The sequence below is a fragment of the Eubalaena glacialis genome, chromosome 15, assembly GCF_028564815.1.
Source record: "Eubalaena glacialis isolate mEubGla1 chromosome 15, mEubGla1.1.hap2.+ XY, whole genome shotgun sequence".
Taxonomy (NCBI): Eukaryota; Metazoa; Chordata; class Mammalia; order Artiodactyla; family Balaenidae; genus Eubalaena; species Eubalaena glacialis.
Genome location: NC_083730.1, coordinates 82,145,428 through 82,170,514, shown reverse-complemented (window position 1 = coordinate 82,170,514; position 25,087 = coordinate 82,145,428). Strand labels below are relative to the sequence as shown.

At 46.9% G+C, this 25,087-nt stretch overlaps 1 protein-coding gene across 1 annotated transcript in view; it reads left to right on the top strand.

Annotated features, from left to right (window-relative positions):
* The window catches only part of KSR2 (kinase suppressor of ras 2), a 390,550-nt gene that overhangs the window by 270,459 nt on the left and 95,004 nt on the right, over positions 1-25,087 (top strand). The window contains exons 6-7 of the mRNA XM_061169432.1: positions 18,301-18,370; positions 21,300-21,383. Coding sequence (XP_061025415.1) covers positions 18,301-18,370; positions 21,300-21,383 — 154 coding nt within the window. The remainder of the gene's footprint in view (positions 1-18,300; positions 18,371-21,299; positions 21,384-25,087) is intronic.

Below are 25,087 nucleotides of genomic sequence, written 5' to 3'. Positions count from 1 at the left end.
CTCACTCAAGGGTGATATCTAGGGATGAAAGAAGCTAGCAGATGCAAAAAGAGTCACCTGGAGGCTTTAAGTGAGGCTCCAAAAACCCTGAGCTGGCTCTAAGCATTCACCCATGAAAACTCTTTCAGCCTTTAGAGAATCAAGGTCCTATTGACAAATACTAAGATGTTGACACGCGCTTGGAGGCTGGCTGCCTGCTCCAGGGTGAAAGGCATAATAGATCAGGCCGATGAATGTGCTTCCTCGGAGTTCATCAATCCTGCCTTTGTCTTGTGCATAAGTGAGGATGATCACGTTGAAGGAATCCATCATTAGTTTGTGTTCCTTTCTACAAGAATATGGGCGCTGGGGAGAGGAGACGGAGGGTGTGGTCCAGGAGCACATTCAGGGCCCACCTCCACGGAGAATGGGGGCAGGTGTCAGAGCGAAGAGGCTCTGAAAACGCGTCTGATTGCATCCACACCCATCCATCAGCCCCGGGTTCAGCCCCTCTTCCTTTCCCCACCGGCTGTCAATCACGTGGCTTTTGCAAATCTGAGAAAATTGCACCTTAGGGTTTGGCTTGCTGAGCTTGAGAATTGGGAACCTGGGGCCCATTTGTGAATTTATTTTCCTCTTTGATATCTGCAATCACACTGTCTTTGAACATTGGCCCTGAGTGCCTTCACTGGCTCAGACTCACTGCTCAATGATTAGTCCGGTGGCTATTCTGTCCTTAGTGACAGGGCTGAGTCACTGTACCTGAAAGGTGGCTTCTCTGAGAACTTGGGGAAACTTTGAGAAGGCAATGAGCCATGTGGCTGGAAGAACCTGTGGCTGCATGACTGACCTTGCGATGCCCGCGGGAGTCACAGGTTTGGGCAACCTGTCCCAACCCCTACGCTCACCATTCAACCCACACCATTGATAAATAGTTGGGACCATGGTCGAGAGCCCCAAGATGTTTGGGAGTCCCATTCAGTGGTTCCCTTCTTCTTGTACGTTTTTGGTATCTTTGACCTAGAGCAGCGATTCTCAACCAGGGGCAATGCTGTCCCTTCCCCACCCTCTCCCCAGGGACACTCGACAGTGTTTGGGGATGTTTTTATGTGTCACAGCTGGGGGAACAGGGTGCTGCTGGCATCTAGTAGGTTAAGACCAGAGATGCTGCTCAATATCCTATAATGCACAGACAACCTCTAACACAAAGAATTATCCAGCCCCAAATAACAACCATGCCGGGGTCAGGAAACCCTGATCCAGAGCATCGTTCTCCAAGTGCATTCCCCAAACTTAACAGCAGTGTCCACATCACCTGGAACTTGTTAGAAACTTACATTCTTGGTCCTCACCCCAGACTCAGTGACTCAGCAACTGGGGCCCAGAAACCAGTATTTTACCAGGCCGTTCAGGTGATCCTGACACATGAAGTTTGAGAACCACTGACTCACGGCAATTCGTTTTATAAAAGGCCAAGCGAAGCAGCTGCAGGCCCAGGTCTCACTACATGGCAGAGATGCCTCTCTGACCTCAGGGCCCGTGTTCTCTATCACCCCTGCATCTCGGTCCCAATTGAAGTTGTGTCAGACTACAGATAGCTAATCCTCCACATCAGGGCCTAGTGTCAGTCTGAGAGGCCAGAGAATTTGTGAGGTAAATTAAAACACTGCTAAATGGCTATTGGAGGTGAGAGCACACCTTGGGTTTCTCTGGATGGTGCCTGCTCTTGTGCATTTGGTAGATTAAATTGCTTGATTCCAAAAAGAGCCAGGGCAGGATTTCCCTTGATTGTGATTTTCATAGAAGGGTGAATCTTATTCACAGATGCTACCATGCCAGCCTCATCACTTCAGGCTGCTAGGTGGATAAACAGATTTTTTTCCCCTATGGGAAATTTCTGATAAAGAAAGTAGCAAGAAATTCCTCCCTCCTCTCTTATTAACTGCGTTGGTAAATTACTGGACTTCTCCGATCTGCAATTTTCTCTTCTGTAAAATGCGTTAGAGTCCTGAGCTTTCCGGTTGTTGTTAGGACCCTGTACCTAAAATGACAAGCACAGAATAGAAGCTTAATAAATGCCCATTTACACTTCTTCTTTGAAAGAAGGGTTGGGAGGCACTTGGCTGTATCGGTTTCCTATTGCTGCTGTAACAAATTGTCATACATTCAGCGGCTCAAAGCCACATAAACATTCTCCTACAGTTCTGGAGGTCAGAAGCCCAAAATGAGTCTTACGGGGCTAAAATCAAGGTGTCTGCAGGGCTGGTTCCTTCTAGAGGCCCCAAGGAGATCTGTTTCCTTGCCCTTTCTACCTTCTAGAGGTTGTCCTCATTCCTTGGCTCATGGTCTGCATCACATCACAGTTTCTCCCACAGCTCCCCCTGTCACGGTCACATCACCTTCTTCCTGTGACTTTCTTGATTCCCTTTTATAAAGATCCTTGTGATTCCATGTAGGGCCCACCTGGATAATCCAGGATAACTTCCCCATCTCAGGATCCTTAATTTAATCCCATCTGCAAAGTCCCTTTTGCCATATGAAGTCACATTCATAGGTTCCAGGCATTAGGACGTGGCTATCTTTGGTGGTGGGGGCATTGTTCGGCCTACCACAGTGTCTTAGCCCATTTGGGCTGCTATAACAAAAATGCTACAGATTGGGTGGCTTCAGCAAGCAAATATTTAATTCTCACAGTTCTGGAGGCTAGGAAGTCCAAGATGAAAGTGCCGGCAGATTTGGCATCTGGTGAGGCTGGCTTCCTGATTCACAGATGCCCGTCTTCTTGCTGTATCCTCACGTCGTAGGAAAGACAAGGGAACTTTCTAGGGTCTCTTTTATAAGGACCCTAATTCCATTCATGAGGCTTCACCCTCATGATCTAATCACCTCCCAAAGGCCCCACCTCCAAATACCATCACTGAGGATGAGGATTTCAACATGTGAATTTGGGGGGGACACAAACATTCAGTCCATAACACACAGTGACTAAGGTCCTTGGCAATTCTATAAGTAAAGTCCTTTGTAGAAGACCCAATAGTGAAAGGGCCCTAGCACTAGGTTTGGTCACAGGGTGATGTGTGGGTACTGCTGTTCCTCAGAGCTGCTCCTAAGTTTATGGCAGGTGGGGAGTGCCATACACCACCCAGCGGTTCTCAGAGCAAGGTGCTTGGACCAGCAGCATTACATCACCTGGGAACTTGTTAAAAATGCAGATTCTCAGGTCCTGTTCCAGATTTAACTGAATTAGATTCCCTGGCAGCAGAGCCCAGTAATATGCATTTTAACAAGCTTTCCTGATGATTCTGATGCGTGCTCAAGCTTTTTAAATAAAGAGCAGCTTTATTGAGATATAATTCACATACTTCAAAGTTTACTCTTTTAAAACAATTCAGTGGTTTTTAGTATTATATTCATAGAGTTGTGCAACCATCACCACTATCTTATTCCAGAACATTTCCATCACCCCAAAAAGAAACCCCACACCTATTAGCTGTCACTCCCTGTTACTCCTCCTTCAAGCCCCTGGCAACCATTAATCCACTTTCTGTCTCTATGGATTTACCTGCTCTGGACATTTCATGTAAATAAAATCATACAATATGTAGCCATTTGCATCCGGCTTCCTTTACTTAGCATAATATTTTCAAGACTCATCCATGTTGTAGCAGGAATAATACTTCATTCTTTTTCACGGCCAAATATTCCATTATTTGGATAGACTACATTTTGTTTATCTATACATCACTTGATGAACATTTGGGTTGTCTTCACTTTTTGGATATTATAAATAATGCTGCTGTGAATGCCCAAGTTTGAGAACCACTGTGAAAGAGAATTCATCAGAATCCAGAAGTCTGGGTCTTGCTTTGCTAGTACAGAATATGGATTCTCTTAGAGTCAGATTCACATTAACCAGACTTTTGAGACTGATGTATAAAGTTGAAATGTCTGTTTAATAATGTACAATGAGAACTCACTGTCACAGGTACTGCATTTCTCAAAGGCCATGTGATTGGCCCATTTCCTGTCTGCAGTACACCCTTCCTGAAAGCCAGAGTTTCATCAGAACTTTTCCTGGTGAATGTGGAATACAGAGCAGGAGAGTTTGCTATATGGAATGTTTGAAGGCTTCGGGCTGGGACAACCTGCTCTCCCTGGGCAGGGTAACTGAGAGTACAAGCAAACTGCCCAAGGATAGATCCTGGCCCCACCACTGGCGAGCTGTGTGACCTAGAACCAGTTATTCAACCTCTCTGAACTATACTTTCCTTCTCTGTGATTTTGAGATGATAATAATGAAGATGTCATAGGACCATTGGGCAGATTAAATGAGATAACACCTGTAAAGTGTTCAGTACTAGTGCCTAGTATGTGGTCCATGATTGGTGGGTTACCACCCACCACCTTCACAATGATTAACCATCTCATGTTTGGGAGAGGGGTTGCTATAGCAACTGGAGATAACAGAAGTCTGCTATAAGGTCTGTCTCTGTGACCTTGTATAAGGGCAACATTCTTCTGCTTGTAAGTGAAACAACTTAAACTGCTTTAAATGTTTAAAAATGAGGATTTAATAGAGACGCTCCAGGGGCTCAAGTGATATATCAGCCCTTGGTTGTTCTGCATCTCTCCACTCTGCTTTTCTAGTGTGTTGGCCTCCTTCTCAGGCAGGCCCTTCCCACAGGTATGCTCAGGTGGCCCCTGGGCACTCAGGTGTGTAGCCCACCAGCTTAGCTACTCCAGGGAACAGAGGGTATCTTTTAAAAAAAGGTTCCAGGGTGGACTCTGATTGGCTCATCTTGGGTCACCTGTCTGCCTCTGAACCAGTCACAGTGGTCAAGGAGTTGGAATACTCTGGACTCTGGGTCAAACGCCCTGCCCCAGGACTGAGAGGTCCAGCCTGCCCTGAGCCTCTAGCACTGAGATGCCAGAACGGTTGTTTCCCAATGGAAAACCAGGCTGCTGTTACTAGAAGAAGGAATAAGCTCCAGTGCCAAAGACCCCTGTCCCCTGGATGGGCCGGGAGAGGCGAGCCAACATCTGCCCCTGTGACTCTCTTTGCCTCTCTTTTTATGGTTGACTAAGCTCCTCTTTCGATCTAATATTTAATCTGATTGCATCAGGCTCTGGATTTAGGTCCCTTCCCGACTCTTTGCACAGGGATTGTCAACTATAAAACTGTGGATTTGGAGATGTATAATTCCTTGTGCTGGGGGCTGACCTGTGCTTTGGAGGATGTTTAACGGCATCCCTGGTTTTCACCCAGTAGATGCCAGTAGCACCATCCCCCGAGCTGTGACCTCCCAAAGTGTCTCCAGAGACTTGAGAACCACTGCTTTCGGTTAATATTGTTCCTCTGTCCTCTGACCCAGTAGGGGTTGGGCTGGTTTCACACTTGGAGGGTCAACTTCCTTATCTCCAAGTTCTTGGGATGGGGGTTCTCTGTACCCCCCCAATACTGACAACACTTCTCACTGATAAACTGTGACCCTGTTGTAGCAGAGGTCCCCTGTCTCCACGGCCTCACCTTCAGGGCTGCCACATCAGGACCAGGACCTGTCACATCTCCATCACCTCAGCCCCACTTGGAGATGCTTTGCAATATGGATGCCCCATCTTGACCTTGGAATATGCTCCATCACAAGGCTGTCTCCACCATGTCTGCAAACTACAGACAGTGTGACACAGCTTTGGACATCACTTGAGCATCAGGGAACAGAGGTGGGAGGAAATATATTGCCTGAAGTTCAGACCCAAGAATGCCTGGTGTCTTGGGTTTCTTAAAGTCGGACTGGGGTCTCTCGCAGCAAGCTCACCTGGTCTGTCCCCACTGAGCCTGCTCAGGCAGTAAATTCCATGGAATGACTCTGCGTGGGGAACTTCTCAGCAGCCCTTTGTTCTAAGGACAGTTAACTTCTGCTGAACACTGACTACAGGGTGGCAGCATAATTTTTAAAATGCCACATTTCCATTGGGGAAGAATTTCAGCTCAGGCAACTCTGAACAGCTCTGATTTAAGATCCATAAACCTAGTTCAAGGCAGTAAATATGTAAGTAATTGATGATGTAGTGTGCAAGCAACTTAAGACCCATCCATCACATCCAGGCAAGTAAGGGCTGTGGACACGCTCAGAGAACAGGATGACAGGAGGGGAATAAATGGCCAGAGGGACCTAGACAGTTCTGCTCTCCCCATAACTCACCACTGCTTCTGCATGGAGTCGTGGCCTTGTTCCCAAAAGAGCCTCCTCCCCAGTTTTGTCTTCTCAGGCCAGAGAGAAGGGCCACTAAGGAAAGCGCAGACAAGCACCTGGGTTGCTTGAGGTGAAAGCCACCTTTATGGCACACCTACTACGTACCAGGCATTTGCTTCATGTTCCAGTGCCCGATTCCTTAGGAAAACTCCGCAAGATGGGTGTTATCGCTCCCCTTTTACAGAGGAAGAGGTCCAAAGAGCAGAGGACACAAGCATCACAAAGGCAAAATCAGGATTGGGATTCAGATCTGCGCCTGTAATTAATTCCATCTTGTCTCTCTGCCTCTTAGGCAAAAGAGGGGGTCTGGCCCCTGGGTTGCCTGGATTGTGGAACGTGCCATCCGCAAACACATTTGTTGCCCATTTCTGGGTCCAGATGTCAAGCCCGACTTGCAGATCCTAGCCTGTGGTCTGCATGTCCCCTGCCTCCCCCGCCCCATGCCTGTCCCTGATACTGCCGTTTCTGTTGTTCTATTTCAACGTGAGACCATTTACAATTGAAATTGATGGAGCACAGGGCTGGCTGTTTTCCTCCCTTCACAGGAACATTTGCGGTGATGGCAGCGCGAGGCCTCTGTCAACTCTTGTTTTGTCCTCATTTAAGCCTGAGCCGGGCGCAGTGAGCCAGCCTCTTGCAGTTAGCATTTTCCTTCAGGCCAAGGAGACAGGTCCTGTATCTGTGTGGTCTGAGATGGCTCTGCATTGCTAGCGGGGGCCCCCGAGCGTCTTCGGGTTTCCAGGCTGCCTCTCCTCTTGCTCAGGGCTTCTCTCCCACGGAGGGTGCACAAGAAGACCCCCTCACCAACTCTGCTGGTGGTCTCTCCTTTCTGAATATCTGAAGAGAGACCACGGTACTCATAAATGGGGCTCTGCAGTCCAGGAGATTTAGGTTAAAATCCCAGAAGGACATATTCCTTAGGCGACCTCTGAGCCTCAGTTTTCCCATGTGCAAAATGGGATCATTAGTACCTACCTCACAGGGTGGATTGTTCATTCGTTCGTTCGTTCGTTCATTTGTTCATCAGTAAATATTTGTGGAGATGCCACTTTGTGCCATCCCTGTGCTAGCTGCTGAGGATACAGGAGGGAATGAAACAGATATGTTATAGAGAATCAATGAGCTAATGCAGGTGAAACACTTAGGCCAGTGGTGCCCAAACTTGTCTGCGCATTAGTATGACCTGAAAACCTTTTGAAATGTTCAAAGCCAGGCCATACCCCAGTATAATTAAATTGAGGATCAGCAAACTTTTAATGAAAGAGCCAGATAGTAAATATTTTAGGCTTTGTGGGCCATCAGGTCTTCATCATGGCTCCTCAACTCTGCCCTTCTAGTGCAAAAGCAGCTGTAGACAATGCACATGTTGATGTGCCAACAAAACTTTATTTATAAAACAGATTTGGCCCATGGGCTGTAGTTTGCTGACCCCTGAATTAAATCACAGTGCAGGGGAGAGGCCCAGGCATCTGTTGATTCCAGTACGCTGACAATTGGGGAACCGCTGACTTAGGCAATGCCTGGTACGTGTTAGCTGTTATCGCGATTACTGTGCGGCAGCTGAGAGAAGTTAAGTACCTTGCCCAGTTTGGGGGCAGAACCAGGACAATAACGCCGGTCTTTCTAACTCCAAACCCCATTCTTTTGATCATTTTGCTTCTCCGTTTTAAGCTCTCAGAGCCTCAGTTTCTTCATCTGTAAAATGGGATTGATACTAGACCTCCCTGACACAGTAGCTAAGGGGCCTGAATGTGAACATTGACATACAGTGCAAATCTGCCCTCGAGAGGGACTCTGTCAATGGTAAGAGTCAGGAGGAGCTGAGAACGTTCCAGGGGTCCTGACCCCAGTGGCTCAGGAAGCCGTGGGGCCCTGAACAGACAGGCACGTGGGAGGTTTGGGCGAGGAAGTGGTGGGCTCCATTTTTGAGCAGATGGGCTTAGTTTGGTTAGCTGCCCCAGCTGAGGTCCCAGCTCCCGCTCAGAGCCTGAGAGCCAGGGCTGGAGGTATGGGTGGGTGGCCAGGGCAGAGTGGGGCGCCTGGTTTCCGGGGTCCCCTCAGTGGTCCAGGCCCTGCAGGGCTGTGGAGGAGTGAAGCCTCCCTTTGGAGGGTTAGGCTACTGGCTTATTTTTGCTGGAATTAGCAAGAAAAACCCTTCACCTCTCAGCTCTAAGCCAAACTCTGCATGAGACACTGAACACATAAAGATGAGTAATCTGCAGCTCCTACTGTCCAGGAGCTCACGGTCAAGTGGGTGGTGCAGAGATCAGATGTGTAAGCAGAGGCTCCTGTGCAACGAGGCAAGTGACCCAAAGAGGTAAGTGCAGGATGCTCCGGGAGGAGCATGGCAGGGGTGTCTGCCCCTGTACATTCAGGGAGGGCTTCCTGGAGGAGCCATGCCTGAGCTAGATCTTGGAGGAAGAGTTGGCATGAGTCAGGCTAAGAGAAGTAGGGAAAGGGTGCGGAAGACTGTTCTAGAAAGAGAGAACAGTATCTTTGAAGGTGGGAGGTGCAAGTGAGTAGATCCATGGTGTGAATGTGACCAGGGGAAGGCTGGGGACAGCAATGCAGCCAGTGGCAATTTTCAGCCCAGGACTGACCCTCAGTGCTGTCCTTCTGCTTTCTCAGAGGCACCAGGCGTTTCTTCCTCTTTGGCCTGGGATCGGCATATTCTTCCTCTTCATCTGACTTTTCGTGGTCACTTGAGTAGACATGATGCTATAACAGAGGTCCTGGAGATAATGATTTTGGATATACCAAGTCTGCCCTCAAGATTATATTGAAGGGACCTGCCACCCTCCACTCTAACTCCAGAAGCATCACACATATTTCCTTATTGATAATTTATTTCCTGCGTGCTTCCCAAATAAACCAACATGGATCCATTTTCCTAATGAGATTCTTCTGGATTTCTAGATTCTTTTTTGTATTTTATTATCTTATTACATAAACTGATTTTGACATTTCAAGATGATCCCTCTCCTCTTTCTAGACCATAGCAGTAAAATTATATCAAGGGGAAATTTGAGGGGATACAGGGAGAGGGAAGGGAGATGGGTTTCCTAATAGGTCTAGTTTTTAGAATCGAGGGAAGATGCATAATTAGTACCAGTCTGCACCTCCAGTCCGTGGGGCGGTGTCATGGAATTAGTGGCCCATTGCCTCACTTCTCTTGTCATATCCACTCCCATCACACGCCGCTGCCGCCACACCACCTGCACATATACCCAGACTACTGTTAACATTTTAGATTCTTCGTCTATCATTCCCACAAGGAAGATAATTACTCATGTGGCACCCAGGTGTCTCATTGTTTGGTTAGGAGGTTAAAAATCCCTGATACACTTCAATAAATTCAACAGCGAGCACATTATAAAATGTAATTAAATGCCTCAGCCATCTTCCCTTTCTTTACTGGCAATGAAATTTAATTGAGGCCATCTGAGGGGGCCGAAATAAATCACAGGTGATGACTCCACCCTTCATACATCTCGCTGGGAGAGGGCGTGATGTTATCACTGGTCACATGTGTGATTTATGGGCAATTCAGGGAATCCCAGCTAAGCAGTTACCTGCCGGGATTCAGGCACGAGGTGGTGATGGTTTTTTAAAAAGGGAAGCATGCTTTTGAAGGAGGGTGTTAGAATCAATACATCCTAGTTTTCCCACTAGATCCTGAAGGTAATTCCAGTTTGGTTTCACCATTGAAAAAAAATTTTAACCGAGCCTTGGGCCAGGAGGAACAGGTGATGGAAGAGAACTTTGATTCTGACTCACTGTGAGGTCTTCCCCTCGCATCCTCTGCACTTTTCTGCCTCTTGCCTCACACGTCAGCTCTCTCCGTGCTCCCATTTGCTCAGTGCTCTCACGGCTCACCTGTCCTACCAAGGTAGACTTCTACCTGGAGCCACTCCCAGGAGAGCACTTCATCTGTTCTCCTTGACCATGACCAGCACCACCACCTCCCCTATGGTAACTTACATGTCCTCCAGGTCTTCTCTCTGCTTTGATAAAGTTACAACTGGATAATCATATTAATTAGCCCAGGCAGAAACAGTGAGAGGAGAGAGTTAATTTTCCTTTCCCTCTGTCTTCGTGAGCTGACATGAATTTCAGCAGTGGCATGTAATCAGAGACATTGCCTCATCACAGATTATTCTACCGGGAGACGGTGAGAGCTAGAAAGAAAACAGGCTTGGGATGAGACTGGGATAGGTTAGAACCTTGGCTGGACCGCTTGCTGGTTCTACTCTGCCTGTCTCTTCTCTTCCGTAAAGTGGACATTGAAACAACACACCTAGGATTAGGTGAGCAGAGGGGTGACACCACGTGGTCATGCACACTTTGGCTTGGAAGCTGCAGGCCATTTGTCCAAGAATTCCCACCATGTAAGTGGCCGAAGTGGGTCTATAACCCAAGACTTCTGGCTTCAAAGAAAACAACCTTTCACAATGTATTCGTATATCAAACCATCACACTGTCTACTTTAAATATCTTACAATTTTATTTGTCAATTATACCTCAGTAAAACTGGAAAAAAAAAAAGAAAAAGGGAAAAATTTCTCCACTAATCAGCCAAGGAAATGAGTTACACAGCTCTTAATCAGGGGTTGACACACTTTTTCTATAAAGGGCCAGGTAATAATTATACCTGGTTTTGTGGCCCTCAATAAAACTGGAAAAAAAAATAAAAGAAAAAGGGAAAAATTTCTCCACTAATTAGCCAAGGAAATGAGTTACACAGCTCTTAATCAGGCGTTGACACACTTTTTCTATAAAGGGCCAGGTAATAATTATACCTGGCTTTGTGGGCCACATGTTTCTGTCAGTTACTCAAACTCTGCTATTATAGTGCAGAAGCAGTCACAGACAGTGTGTAAATGAGTGGGTGTGTCTGTGTGCCAATCAAACTTTATTTACGGAAGCAGGCGATGGGCCAGATTTGGCCTGAGGGTCATAGTTGGCCAACCTCTGTTCTAAATCGTAGTTCATGGAGAGCTTTGTCAGGTTCTAACTGGTGTGTTAATTCTAGAGGTGGAGTGATGATGACAATGACAAAAACAAGAATAACAATAATATGTCAGGCACTCAGCTAAGCCCTGTTCCAATTATATTACCCCACTTCATCCTGCTAACAATTCTGTGAGGGAGATATTATGACCCCTTTTTTACAGGAGACAAAAACTGAGACTCACAGAGGTGAAAATGCCCAAGGTCTCATAGCTAGTAAGTGGCTGAGCTGATGCTTGAACACAGGTATACTCACTCCAAAGTCCCACACTCCACGGGGCAACTTGATAACCTTCCCATTCAGAAATGAAGTCTGCTGCTCTGTCTTTAAAATAGGCCTGTGCTCAAGGCCTTGTAGCTGGTTTGAATCCCACATACGTGCAGATTGGTTTGACCCTGATACCTCCATTCCTGCAGTCTTCCTATTTCTAGGCAGGTAACTTCACCATTGCCCTTTGTTTTGCCTCAATGCCATGGGGAATCCCTAAGCATCTCCTCTGAAGGGTCTCTTCCATCAAGAGTGAGCACACAACCTTTGCTCACCCCCAGCATCTCTTCTGCCTTATTTCTTCCCCCCAAGACCTGTGACCCAGGCTCACTCTTATCTACTACTCACCTGTGCGGAGTTGTTCCCTAGACACCTTCATAGCGATCACAAGCCCACAGGTGGTGAAATTTGGATCTTGAGAAGTGGGTTGTAGTTGTCTCAGGGAGAAAATTATGTCCATCTACACAAAGAAACTCAATTTGGCCCCGAAGCACCATGGTGCTGTAACCTTTAGAGATAGCACATGATTAAAAGACTTTTAGATCTGATGTATTTGAATTGGATATTAAAGCAAATAGAGTTGTTCCCCGCTATGTGAATAATACCATGAACAGCTTTAGTCAAGGATTGGTTGGCACCTTGGATGAATCAGTGGGATTTTAGCTGGTGACTGGCCTGTGGCCGCAGACGAAAAGTTGAATGCTCTTAAGTTTTATTAATTTCAGGACCCTTGGAGCCTGAAGAATTTGCTGCTTGATTTGAATGCAGCACCATTGTTAAGTTCTCAGTCTCTCCTGTCCCTGGGCTAGAAGTTGAAGGGCAGCTGGACCTTCCATTTCATTTGTGGCATTTCTGAGGATGAGCTCTGGGGTTGGACTATCCTAGCTCAAACCCCAGCTCTCCCGCCTAAAATGGAGTTAGGAGATTAGATGAAATAATACATCTAAAGCGTTTAATCTGAGTCCTGCCATATAGTAAGTACTCAATAAATGTTAGCTGTTATTATTAATAGTACTGTGTGCTCAGAGGTCTTTATCTCCATGGAAACATTTAAGGATAGGATAGCTCCTCTTCTAGCCAATAGAGTTTAGAGACTCAGAGACTGCAATAGACGGTTTCTTGTGGTCCTTTCCAACTCAAGGACTGCGTGATCTGAACAATAATTTTTGCGCTTGTCTCAGAAGGAGACATAGAATAGGAACACAGTAGGGTGCAGGGGTGAAAAGCAAGGCTTTAGTTTTATGGGAAGCTGGGGTCAGCTCTCAAGTCCACCAAATACTAGCACTAGGACTTTGAACAATTAATTATCCTCATTTTCCTTATCTCTAAACTAGGGATACAACCTTGTAGGGTTGTTTGGATTAAAGGAAGAAACAGCTCCAAGAGGCGAATTCCCCACTTGGGATACGTACAAGAAGTCAGACTGTGCATTGCTCCTGTACCAGCCAGTGGACTGAGTACTCGGGGGTCTGGGTTTTTTATTGGGGGCTGCAGGTGGGATCATGACATGACAGCTCAAGTGAGAAAGACCTGGCCTGGGAGCTGAATGGCCTTGTAAGGGTCAGGGCTGATGTTTTGGACCCCAGCGGAGGTGGGGAGTTAGAGGAGGGGGTGGGAGTGGGGCCGTCCTCTTTTTGTCATAGCCTGGCAGGCTGCTCTCCCCTCAGCTGCCAGAGGGAGCTCTTAAATGCGTAAGACCCTGCACAGCCTCCTGCCTCTGTTCTAACGCACTAGACGGTTCCCGTTGCCTCAACACAAACCCCAAAGTCCTGTTTTATTTCCTTCGTGGAATGTGTCACATTATGTCTCCCCCTGTAGACTCTAAGCTCAGAAAACTTGACTATCTTGTTTGCCATACCCACCCCCAGGTCCGTACCTGGCACACAGTATTGCCGTCTCAGCTTCCTATGGCTGCTGTAACAGATTACCAAAACTCAATGGCTTACAAGAATATACATGTATTATCTTACAGTTCTGGAGGTCAGGAGTCCAAAAACAAGTCTCAGGGCTAAAGTTAAGGTGTCTGCAGGGCTGTTTCCTTCTGGAGGCTCTAGGGGAAACTCTGTTCTCTTGCCTTTTCTAGCTTCCAGAGGCTGCTGCATCCCTTGGCACTTGGCCCCTTTCCATCCTCAGAGCCAGCAAACATCACATCTCCTTCTCTGACTCTGACCCTCCTGCGTCCCTCTTTCACTTATGATTACATCAGCCCTACCTGGCTAATCCAGACTAATCTCTCGTTTCAAGATCCTTAACTCAATCACATCTGCAAAATCTCTTTTTGCTTGTTAAGTCATATATTTTATGGGGCCCAGGGATTAGGACGTGGACATCTTTGGGGGTGGCGGGTAGGCATATTCAACAAAATGTTTACTGAGTAACTGTATGAATGATAGTAGGAATAACATACTGTGTTATTAAAAAAACAACATACTGTGTTATTAATAAAAACAACATACTGTGACATTGCTTTCTGGGCCTCTGAGGCCCTTTTCTGAGTTTAAAAGGGCTGGTTCTTATTGTTTCCTTTGCTTTCCCCAGACAGAGGTAGGAGGCACAGACAGTACAGGATGGGTTGAACTCCGTGTATCTGGAGAGCAGTCTGGACTAGAAGCATCCAGTTTGTTCCTCTCTGAGGTTCAGATCACCACTCAGTCACTTCTTAGCTATAGACAATTGCTTATTACTTCTAAGCCTCAGTATTCCCATCTGTGAAATGGGGATGAAATTAGATGTAGTTTATTGAGCCCCAGCTATGTGACCTGAATTTTAAAAACCCAGTCCTGGCCTTTACTTGCTGTGTGACCTTGGGCAAATGGTATAACTTCTCGATTTCCTTGTTGGTGAAATGGCACCGATGATGACAGCTGATACATCACATGTGTGCACACATGCAGTGTATGGATAAAATGAGATAATATATGTAAAGAGCTTATTTGGCAATAGTGCTTGGCACATGGTAACACTTAACACAAAGCATATTTATTATTTTTCTTATTTCTCATTTTTAAAATTCTTATCATTATTCTTATTTCTTTCTTCCTCTTCTTTTCCCTCCTTTTCCTTTGCTTTCTCATCACCCATTTTTACGTGGTGTCTCTGTGTTAAATGTTTTCAAGAGTTTTCCCCATGCCTGACTCCTCTGTTAGCCTGAGTTCAAACTCACCAGGTCAGAGCCTGAGTTTTTCATTTTAAAGCTCAACCTACCATTGATGCTTTATTAATATTGGTTTCTCCTATCGTGGCTTCTGTTTGACTATCTGGCTACCAAGGTGTCAAAGACCAAGCCTCCTGGTTTCTCCCCTTCTGTTATACAGAGGCACTTTTGAGAGGGCATCAACAGTGGGACCTAAAGGAGGGAAGAAAAGTGCCCCTTCTCTACAGCCCTCTCCCTTGCCACGCACTGCAGATGAAAATATCTGGGAAGAAATGTCTATCATTCTACCCCTGGAACTGAAGGCACCAGGGATGGTCATAATTCTGACTCCGTGTCTGCATGTCTTGTTATCAGAAAATTAGAGTAGAAAAGAAGCTTTTGTTCAGCTATGGAGACATCTTAATAGGCACTTTGATTGTTAAACAGAAGTTTCCATATCAGTTTAATTGCTATAAGTGCTGTTTGCCTTCTCTGTTGTGATAAGGCCTGAATTTTCATAGATTTTCCCTTTAAACAGTTTTCCTTTGCTTTAAGGCTTGCGTTGGCAAGTTTAATGAAATCCAAACGAAGAAAGTAAAGAGAAGATCTCAGAGTTCAGATCTGCACACCCACGGACGAAGCCGTGCGGAGGTTATTATTGCTGGAGACTAAGGATGTCGCAGCCGCTGAATGTAGCTGACGGAATTTGCTCCTTCAACCAGATATTGGGAAATGAAACCAAACTACTCAACTTAATTACATCTACTTTTTCCGAGAAGGTGCTGTAATTAAGAATGAGAACAACTAGGATATGAATCTAACAGTGAGATGTGCTTATAATAAAAGAGGATTTGTTCTCTACTGAGTTGAGCTTCGGAAGTACCATCTCAAGATTGTGGGGAGAGGGAGGGGGTGGGGAGATGGCTAGAGAAGTGAAAAACATCTCGATCAGGATTTCTCAGCCTTGGCACTATTGCCATTTGGGTCTAGTTAGTGCTTTGACGCGGGGATCTGTCTTGGGTATTGCAGGATGTTGAGCAGCATCCCTTGTCTCTACACATGAGATGCCAGTAGCCTCCCCACACCACCGCCCCAGTTATTTGGCAGTATCTCCAAACAATGCCAAATGTTCCCCCGGGCAAAAGTGCCCCTGATTGAAGATGCTGATGTAGGGGCTTTTGGAAGGCTCGCGAACAACTGCAGAGTTACTCCTTGAGGCTCTACCAGTGCCCGGCTGTGTGACCTTTAGCTAGTCACTGCACCTCTTTGAGCTCCTGTGTCTACCTTTGTGCAGTGGGAATAATGAGAACACCGACTGCATAGCGGCATAGCTTCTGCGTATAAACTGCACAGAATTATGCCTACCACATATTGAGTGCTCAGTAAATTCACTGTTTCTATGATAATAATCTCAGATTCAGCAAACATGTGTTACGTACTTACTTTGTCCCAGGTGCTTGCTATGCTATGAGGCAGTGAGGCGAAGATGAAGATGTGGTCCCTGTCCTTGTAGGAGTGGCAGAAATATGGAGACTTGTTGGTACTGCCTTATTCTTCACCCCTGGCAGACATTACTAATCAGTCTCAATGCTCTTTCCTCTTGAGCCTCAGAATCCTTCTCAACACACTTTTCTAGACAGCCACCGCTAACATCCCATGAGATGAAACCCCTTTGGCACTCCTCACTTTGTAGATTCCCCATGAGGAGGCTGTGTATCTGAGCTAACCCTTCCTCTCCAGCATAGCCATTCCACCTCTCCCCGTCCCTGGAGAAAGCATTTTAAGGACTTAGCAGGTAGCAGCACCCTTCCTTCCAAATCTGACTTCAGTCCCCTGCTCTCTCTCTCTCTCTTTTAAAATTGTTTTTCTTTCTTGTCTTTTTTGCTTCTCTCAGAAGCCAAAACAAGTAATAAAATGAGCTTGGACTTGATGACATTTAGTTTTTAGTTAAACTAGAGGAAATTCCTCTGGCTCTGCTTCTGAGTGATATATCATGCTATCTCCCTCTTTCTCTGGCCTTTGGGGCTTGGGAAATCATTAGCTCTTCCAGAAATGGTCCCAGCTTTACAAGGGCAGAATTGGGGTTTCTGGAAACGGCTTTCAGATGGCTGTTGACAGTGTCATTAGACAGAAGAGAGGAGTGAGTGGGTTAGGGTTAAATGCTCCCTGATCGGTTCAGACATGCCCAGCTCCCCAGTGAGTGTGCCACTCCATAACAACTGCTGTGAAAAATGAGGCGTGCATTTGCAGCTCTGAGGACAGGGAGCTGGCTCCATCCATCTGGCCTGAGAAATGAGAGCTGGCGTGTGGGTCAGCCACTTCCTTCTTCTCTGTCCTAGCTGGTGGAGGTTTTACAGGCCGCACCAGTTCACTTCTGCTGTTGTTTCACACCTCTCTGGGGCCTGTGAGGTCTGCGAGGAGGGTGATGCGGACAACCAAGCAGTGGAGTGAAGGTGGGGGCTGGTGCCCAGAGGCTGTGCAAGAAGTCCTGGAACTCAGTCAGTGGTGGAGTGATAGTGTGGGTCGCTGGGATGTAGCCTGAGGCATGAAAGAAAAGACCAGATGGGCATAGGCACCCAGTCTGAAGTCTGTGTGATTTATTGTTTCTTCCTCATTCCCATTCATCCATCAGTTTATCCATTCATCTAGCTGTCCATCCATCCATCCATCCATCCATCCATCCATCCATCCACCCACCTACCAATCCATCCATCCGCCTACCCATCTGTCCACCTTGCAACTCATCTGTCCATCTACCCACCTATCCAACCATTCATCCATCCATCCATCTACCCACCTACCAACCCATCCATCCACCTCCCCATCTGTCCATCTACTGACTCATCTGTCCATCCATGCACCTATCCAGACATTCATCTATCCATCCATCCATCTATCCACTCATCCATCCATTCATCAATCCATTCACTTATTCCAGCATGAGTTTAGGTGGCACATGGTTAGACATATTTTAAATAGTTACTTATAATATACAGAAAGTGATATTGGTTTTCCATATAGAGTTGCTTTGAGAATAAGTGTGTTTAAACAAACGAATAAGTCAACCTAAAATATTAAGTAGATAATTTTATGGGTTGTACAGGGGCATGACAAAAATTAGGAAAGTGGTACTTGTATGACTGGCATTTGGAATCTGGTGAGTTAGAACTTTGCATACACAGGCACGTGTTCTAGGTCCCTTAAGCCTGGATTCACAGCTGCTGTGTGGTCTACAAGGTATATGATCTTGAGCACTTGACTTCCTCTCTCCAAGCCTCAGCTTCCTCACCTGTAAGGTTGGGATGCTAACAACCCCGAACCTTGTTTTGAGGATGTAATGAGCTAAGGCATGTGAGTCACATGGCACATGCCTGGCACACAGTAAGCACTTGGTAAATGGGAGCCATGCTTAGTTTTATTCTTCCCCCAGCTGGTTTCTTTCCAGGCACTGCCCCACCCGGGGGACCTTGCGTGAGTTAAGGTAACACAAGCTAAACCAGTTTTCCATTTGGCTTTGGTTTAGCAAGTGATGGCGGCCAGTGTCCTTCCTGAGGCCAGCGAGCCTCCCTCTTCCTTCTGGGGCTTGGTGGGAGTGCACCCCCACTTCCGATTCTCTGTGTAACAGGACCTTCTCCTCCTCTCTTCTCTCCCTGCAGACACACTGTCAGTGCCACGCTGGTCCCCACAGATCCCTCGCAGAGACCTCGGCAACTCCATCAAGCACAGGTAGGCTGGATTCCTGGCTGCACCGGGGCCCACCTCCCAGCACAGGGCCCAGCGTGGGGAAAGGCTGGGCAGGGTGTTTTGCCCCAGCTCCTATATCACCATGCTCTTCTCTCCTCTGCCAGGCTGAACCTCGACGTGGCAAGGGACTGAGATGTCTGCTTCTTATTCACCTGGCTCTTATAAAATGAACACCTACTGGTTAAAAGCCAGGGCTTTGGAGTCAGACTGACCTGTATTCCAGTCCCAGCTAGTAAAGCTTTGCAACCTTGAGGAAGTAACTTAACCTCTCTGAGACTCAATTTTCTCATCAGATATTTCTGACTACTCACAGGGTGGTCATGAGGATTAAATGAGATAATATATTAAAGTGCTAAGCAAAGGGCCTGGCACATAATAGCCACTCAGTAAATGGTATCAATATTAAGACAAATGCTTGTCCTAATTTTGGGTCTCCCCACCCAGAAGACAAGATTGCAGGCTGAAGTCAGAGATGCTCACTTTCTGCTGAAGCATAGGTCAGTCCAGGGCTCCAGCCCTGTTGGGTGCCCGGGAAAACCTCTCCAGGAGTACACCTGCCCTTTTCAGGAGGAAGATTTCTATCTCCTAAGTCATCCCTTATACGAAGTTAACTTTCCACATTTTATCTCATTATCCTCACAATCTGTTCACAAACTCAGTGGGGTAAGTAGCACAAGTGTAGTCATGTCCATTTGACAGATAGGGAAACTGAGGCCCTGAATGATTAAGTGATGAATCTACAAGCTAATTAACCCCAGCATTTTGTGTTCTTTTGACACCTCTTCTGAGAGCTTTCTTTGCACGAGGCCTCTGTGACCAGCAGAGAGTTCACTCATTCATGGTTTCTTTCCACTAGTATTTATAGAGAATATCTATACCAGGGCTGCAGCACTGAACACGACGTAAGGCTTTCAACCTTGGGGAGCTCGAGGTCTAGTGGAGGGATAGACAGTTAACAGACCATGACAGTACGGTGGTGGTGGGGATCAGGGCTATAAGGGGGGGAGGCAATACCAGGGGCAGACACGTCACCATAACCCGGGGTGAGGCAGGAATGAGCACATTCTCCCGGAATGGCATCTCGTCAACAGTTTTTGAAAGAAATATGTTGACAGGATAGTTGTTAAGACTCAAATGAGAAAACGGTGGAGGAAGCCGTGAGAAATACACGATAGACACGTCAGTGGTCAGGCGGTGAGATGCAGAGAGAAAGGCATCAAAAAGAAGGGCCTTTTTTTGTTTGCTTACAGGCTGCTCCCTGGCTCAGCTCCACCCCTGAATTGGCCACACCCCTGCATTGGCTCCACCCAATTGGCCACACCCATGGCTCAGCCATGACACCAGACACTAGCACCCTAATGTTAGACCTGGTGGTACCTCAGATTCAAATGCTGATGCCGAGAGGAGGAAAATGATCTGATGATCTTGGGCATCAGGAACATCTTCTTAGAGGAGCTGGCACTTGGGATGCCTTGTTACTCTCCAGTCTCACCCTGTGTTTCTCCCTGGGCTCCATGCCAGGATGGAAAAGACCTAGACTCATCCCAGCCTTGGTGAAAAAATGAAATTAAAATCCCATACCATCCGCTGTCCTCAGAGTCACCTCAGCCACAGCTTGGAAGAGGGATTGCTGATCCCAGGGATGGGAGAGGGCTGGAAAGGAGAAGGAACTCCCACTTGCCACTCATACTCTCGATTCCCACGCTGCTGGCTGGTGGATGAAACACGAGTCCGTTTGCCATTCCCCAGAGCTGACAAATCTTGCAAAATAGATCCTGCCACACTTGCTCTAAAGGGGGCAGAAAGGGACTTAAGGGGCAGAAAGGGACTTAACCAACCCCCAGTCCAAAACTGGAAAGGGGGTTTTCTTGGCCACAAGAGTGTCTCTTCAGAATATTGCTATTTGCTTAGTTATGGAGGCTTTGGGCTGCAGATCATTCTGTTGGAAGAGTGACTGACCTAAATCAGGCAAGATGGTACAGCAGAGGGATGCAGGCTGGCCTTCAAAATTCTTAAGCACCAAGTTACGTAATTGCTTCCGATTTTCATTTTGACACTGTGAGGCAGTAGAGATTAGCTACAACTCCTGCGGAAGGTGACAAAAATTGAAAATGAAAATTAACTCTGACCTGGCAACCTTCAATACTTTTCTTGGGGCCAGCCCTGCTGCTGCCTGGTATCTCTTGAAGAGGAAAGCACCCTGGCGGCAGCAGGGGGCCCCAGAAGTTAATCAAATGCATCTCTGTTCCCACTGGTTCCTAGCTGTATATCAGAAACCTCTACATTGCCTTATGTTTGCAGCAAGAGGTATTGGCTGGGGAGCGAGGTGGGCTGATGGTCCAAAAGGACTTTCCTTTTAGGCCTCTCTTCTCTGCTACTAACGTTTGCAGTCTCCACTTTTGGGGGGGATCACCCCTTCTTGAAGCTCCCCAGGCGATGTAACTAGCAGTGATGGGGAATAGACCCCTGGGGGGCCCCACCTTGCTTTGTGGTTCTCTGAGGACAGTTCTAGCTCTATCCATCTGTCTCCGATCTGAACTTGGCACATAGTAGGCCTCCAGGCAGGCAATGTTTGCTGAACGACTGAATGACTGTTATGAATGTTTGGGTAACAGTACAGTCACAGCCCAATTCAGTGAGCGCTGTCTGTTTACAAGGCACTATGTAAAGCCCTTGCACTGTGCATGACCTTGTTTAATCCTCTGAACAACCTATGAGGTCAATACTGTTATTATTCCCACTTTACAGACAAAGAGACTGAAGTTTAAGCAACTCGATTAAGTCACCTATCTCTGAAGAAGTGGGGCTGGAATCCAGGGCCCATGTTCTTATCCTGTCAGTGGTCATCCTTCTAGAGATAGGTCAGTCACCATCACCTTGGCCTTGAACACTTTTTGTCTCTTTCCCGCAGGTTTTCCACGAAGTACTGGATGTCTCAGACATGCACAGTCTGTGGGAAGGGGATGCTTTTTGGCCTCAAGTGTAAAAACTGCAAGTAAGTGGCTGTTCCTGGAAGCACCTTTTCATGGTGCCTGATGTCGGCAGGAGCCATCCTGGGCTCTGAAATAGCTTATGGGATTTTGGTTTTTTGGCTCTCAGGAGAGCTGCTTCTCTGTTTTTCTCAGAAATAGGTCTTAAATCAACCTCTACACATGGGTAAAGGGTCAAGGAGAGAGCTTATGAATAAGAACCAGAGCTGAGGGCGATGCTGGAAACGCATAGTGCTGTCTGCAGAGGCACAGTGGGAACTTGCATTTTCATAGCATCTGAAATCAAGGGTTGGCAAACTTTTTCTCTAGTCGGCCAGATAGTAAATATTTTAGGCTTTGTGGGCCAATGGGTCCCTGTTACAACCACTCAGCTCTGCTGTGTTGCTCAAAAGCAGCCATAGACAATATATAAACAAATAAGTGTGACAAATTTATTTATTCCAGTAAAGCCTTTTGTATAAAAATATGCCATGGCTGGCTTTGGCCACTCAGCCATGGTTTGCTGATCCCTGAGTTAGAGTTTGCAAAGGCCTTTTGCCCTTTATTTTTTCTTCTTGTGGTGCCTGTCTTGGGGGGGGGGGTGGTTCTGATTCTTCCCATTTTACAGATGTGAAAGCTGACTCCCAGCAAGGATAAGCCTGAGGTCACACAGCTAAGAAGTGGCAGTCAGGACTTGAACCCTGACCCCTGAACTCCTGTCCTTCCTGTGGCATCATGTTGGTCTTGAGTTCTGGTTAGAAGACCAGACCATACAAGCCCCTGCCTTCCCCTGTTTCCACGCACCCATCCCGGGTTGTGGCTGGCAACAGATAGGGACGCAGGAGAGACTGCAATGCCCAGCGTGGGCCCTGGAGTCAGACTGAGATGGGTTTACATCCTGGTCCCGCCACTGTCTAGCTCAATGACATTGGGCGAGTCGCCCCACATTTCTGTTGCTAGTATTTTCATCTGCATGAAAGGAATAATCATCACACCTGCCCAATGTGACAGTGAGCGTTGAATAAATCAGCACCAAAGGACATAGCCCAGTGCTAGGCTTAGGGTTTTGTCCTCTGTCAAAGGTCACAAATGCCTTTCTGTCTGGCCTTCCTCTTTCCTTCTGTAAACTTGTATTAAATACCCGCTTTGGTCCAATTACTGTAAAATAGTCAATAACATTCAACTGTATCTAAGGGTTACAAATGAATGTGCATCTGATCGCCTTACAGGAGCCACTAAGTTGAAAAGTAGGAACCCTTCTTTCTCCTCTAGACTTCCTCTTCCTTATCCAGTCCAGGCTGGGAACTCATTTGGGTTCCTTCAGGCCTCCCCACATCCCTGCCCCATGAAGGAGTTCTTATCTTCCCCCAGCCTGGATGTCTCAGTCATAAGGTAAGGCTGAGTGCCCTTCCCTCCTGGAGTTGTGGGGTGGATTAATGAGTTCCAGCCCCTAAGGAGCCTTAAGCTCCATGGCACAAGGGAAGGAGATGGGGTCAGTAACTACCAATCATTAGTGTTTGGAGGCCCACATCCCCACCTTGGTCCTTTATAGACCCAGCTCTCAGGTGAGTACCCAGGATGGCGGCCCCTGGTCTTTCTGACTTTGAGACACACTAAGCCAAGCCCTCGGGTCCAACTCAAAGTTCTGTCTGATTTCCCCAGTACACTAGCTGCTCTGGGGCCTGTCTTATCTGTGTGTAGTCACTCCATGTTCTGAGGGGAAATGGCAGCTTTCACATCTTCACACCTGCCGAGTGGAGGCTTTGAAGTCAGGTAATTAGGTGACAGGGATGCAGCCAGGAGTCGGCAAGGCTGAATACTTCCTGAGCCATTTTAATTTTCAGCCCTAGAGGCAGAAGTATGAGATAGCCTCCACTCATGCTGTCTCTGTTCTAGAAATAATGAGCAGAGGCTCAGACCCTGCCAAGGGTTGTGGGAGGGACGGGGACCTGGGGGAGAGAGGTGGGTGCCAGAAGCAGAGGCTTTAAAGCAGCCAGAACTGAGCTGGAGTCCCACCTGCATTGCTAGACTCCCTGTGTGACCTTGAGCAAGGGACTGTCATCCCAGGGCTCAGTTTCCTTACCTGCAAAGTGGGCGTGGTATTAGCACCTCCTGCCACAGGGCGGTTGGAAGGAACGGGTGAAATGTCCTTGCCCCAGACGACAATGTTTTATCAAAAGTCCTCCTCACTCCACCTTGTGCAGATATAGCTCCTGGAACTCTAAGAGGCAGGATTCAAACCAAGCCGTGGTTGGAAGGAACAACTGATTTTTCCAATTTGCCTCAGCCCTTAGAAAAACTGCACGAAAGGTGAAAGCAGAGTCTGTAACAGCTACAGAGTTCTGGGTTGCTTCAGGAACTTTGACGTTGTACTTGTGTCATGGCAGTGGAGTTTAGCGCTCTCTCTAGTATGTGATTAGGAGCATGCATTACTGATATCACCAGCTGAAGTTTGACCTTACTCTTCCATGAATGAAATTCTGTGGTTTTTGCATTAGTTATAGTGAGGATGGATGGCTGTTTATATGTGTTTTCAAAGGTTGGCAGAATTTTGAGTGGAAGGGTTGGATGAAGGACAGAAAAGGGTAACACACAGACCCCATTGTCAAGGAGTTTAGGGGAAGACACACCTATAGAGAAATGAATTTTGGTGAAACTGAAGTACATGCATGAGAGCAGCAACAGGTGAAATTCCAGAGGGCAGCGCCGAGAATGGGGAGGGAGCTTCTTAGAAAAAATGGGCAGAAATGTGTGTTCATTTACTTGACTAATGTTTATTGAGCACGTACTATGCACCGGGCACTTTTCTAGGCACAGGGGAAATAACAGTGAATGAAACAGACAAAATCCCTGCCCTCATGGAACTTACATGCTGGTGAGAGATGGAGATGGGGCAGGCCAGACAGTAAACAAAGTAAATTAGTAAAATAGGTCATCTGTTCAGATGATGCTCAAGTGCTGAGGAGAAGAGCACAGCAGAGAAGGGAGATAGGAAGAGTCAGGGAAGGGGCTGCAATTTTAATTAAAGTGCTCAGAGAAGGTCTTATACCTGAGTGGGAACTTTGGGGAAAATGTGGTATGTGATGTGGGTCATTTCCTATTTTCCTAAAGCATTTCCAGAGGCTTGGGTTTGAACCTATCCCAAAGGCAATGGTTCTTTCCCACCACCACCCCCCCCCCCTTTTTTTAAACCTAGAGCAATTCTGGTTGTGTTATCGCTAGAAACTCCCTGGCTTAGACCCGTTGCTACTCCAAGTGTGGCCCCTGGTCCTGCAGCATCAGCATCACCTGGGAGCTGATCAGAAATGCAGACTCTCAGGCCCCACCCCAGACCTGCCGCATCCGAATCTGCATTTTAAGGTTGTCCTGGTGATTCTTGTGCACATTAAGTTTGAGAAGCACCACTCTCGTAAGCTCCAAATTCCCTCGTGGAGCTGATTTTATTTTTCTAGATTATGGGTCTCGAAACTTGAGTGTGTATCAAAATCCCCTGGAAGGTTTATTAAAACATAGCTTCCTGGACCTATGCCCCGGAGTCTCCAATTCAGCGGGTCTGAGGTGGGTCCCCAGAATTTGCATCTCTAACAAGTTCCCAGGTGATGCTGTTGCTGCTGGTCTTGGGACCACAATTTGAGAACCACTGCTGTTTGTAAAAGCAGGAGTTTGACAAAATCCAATTTTATTTTCCAACCTGACATTTCTTTTTTTTTGAAAGTCGGTCCATCTTTGC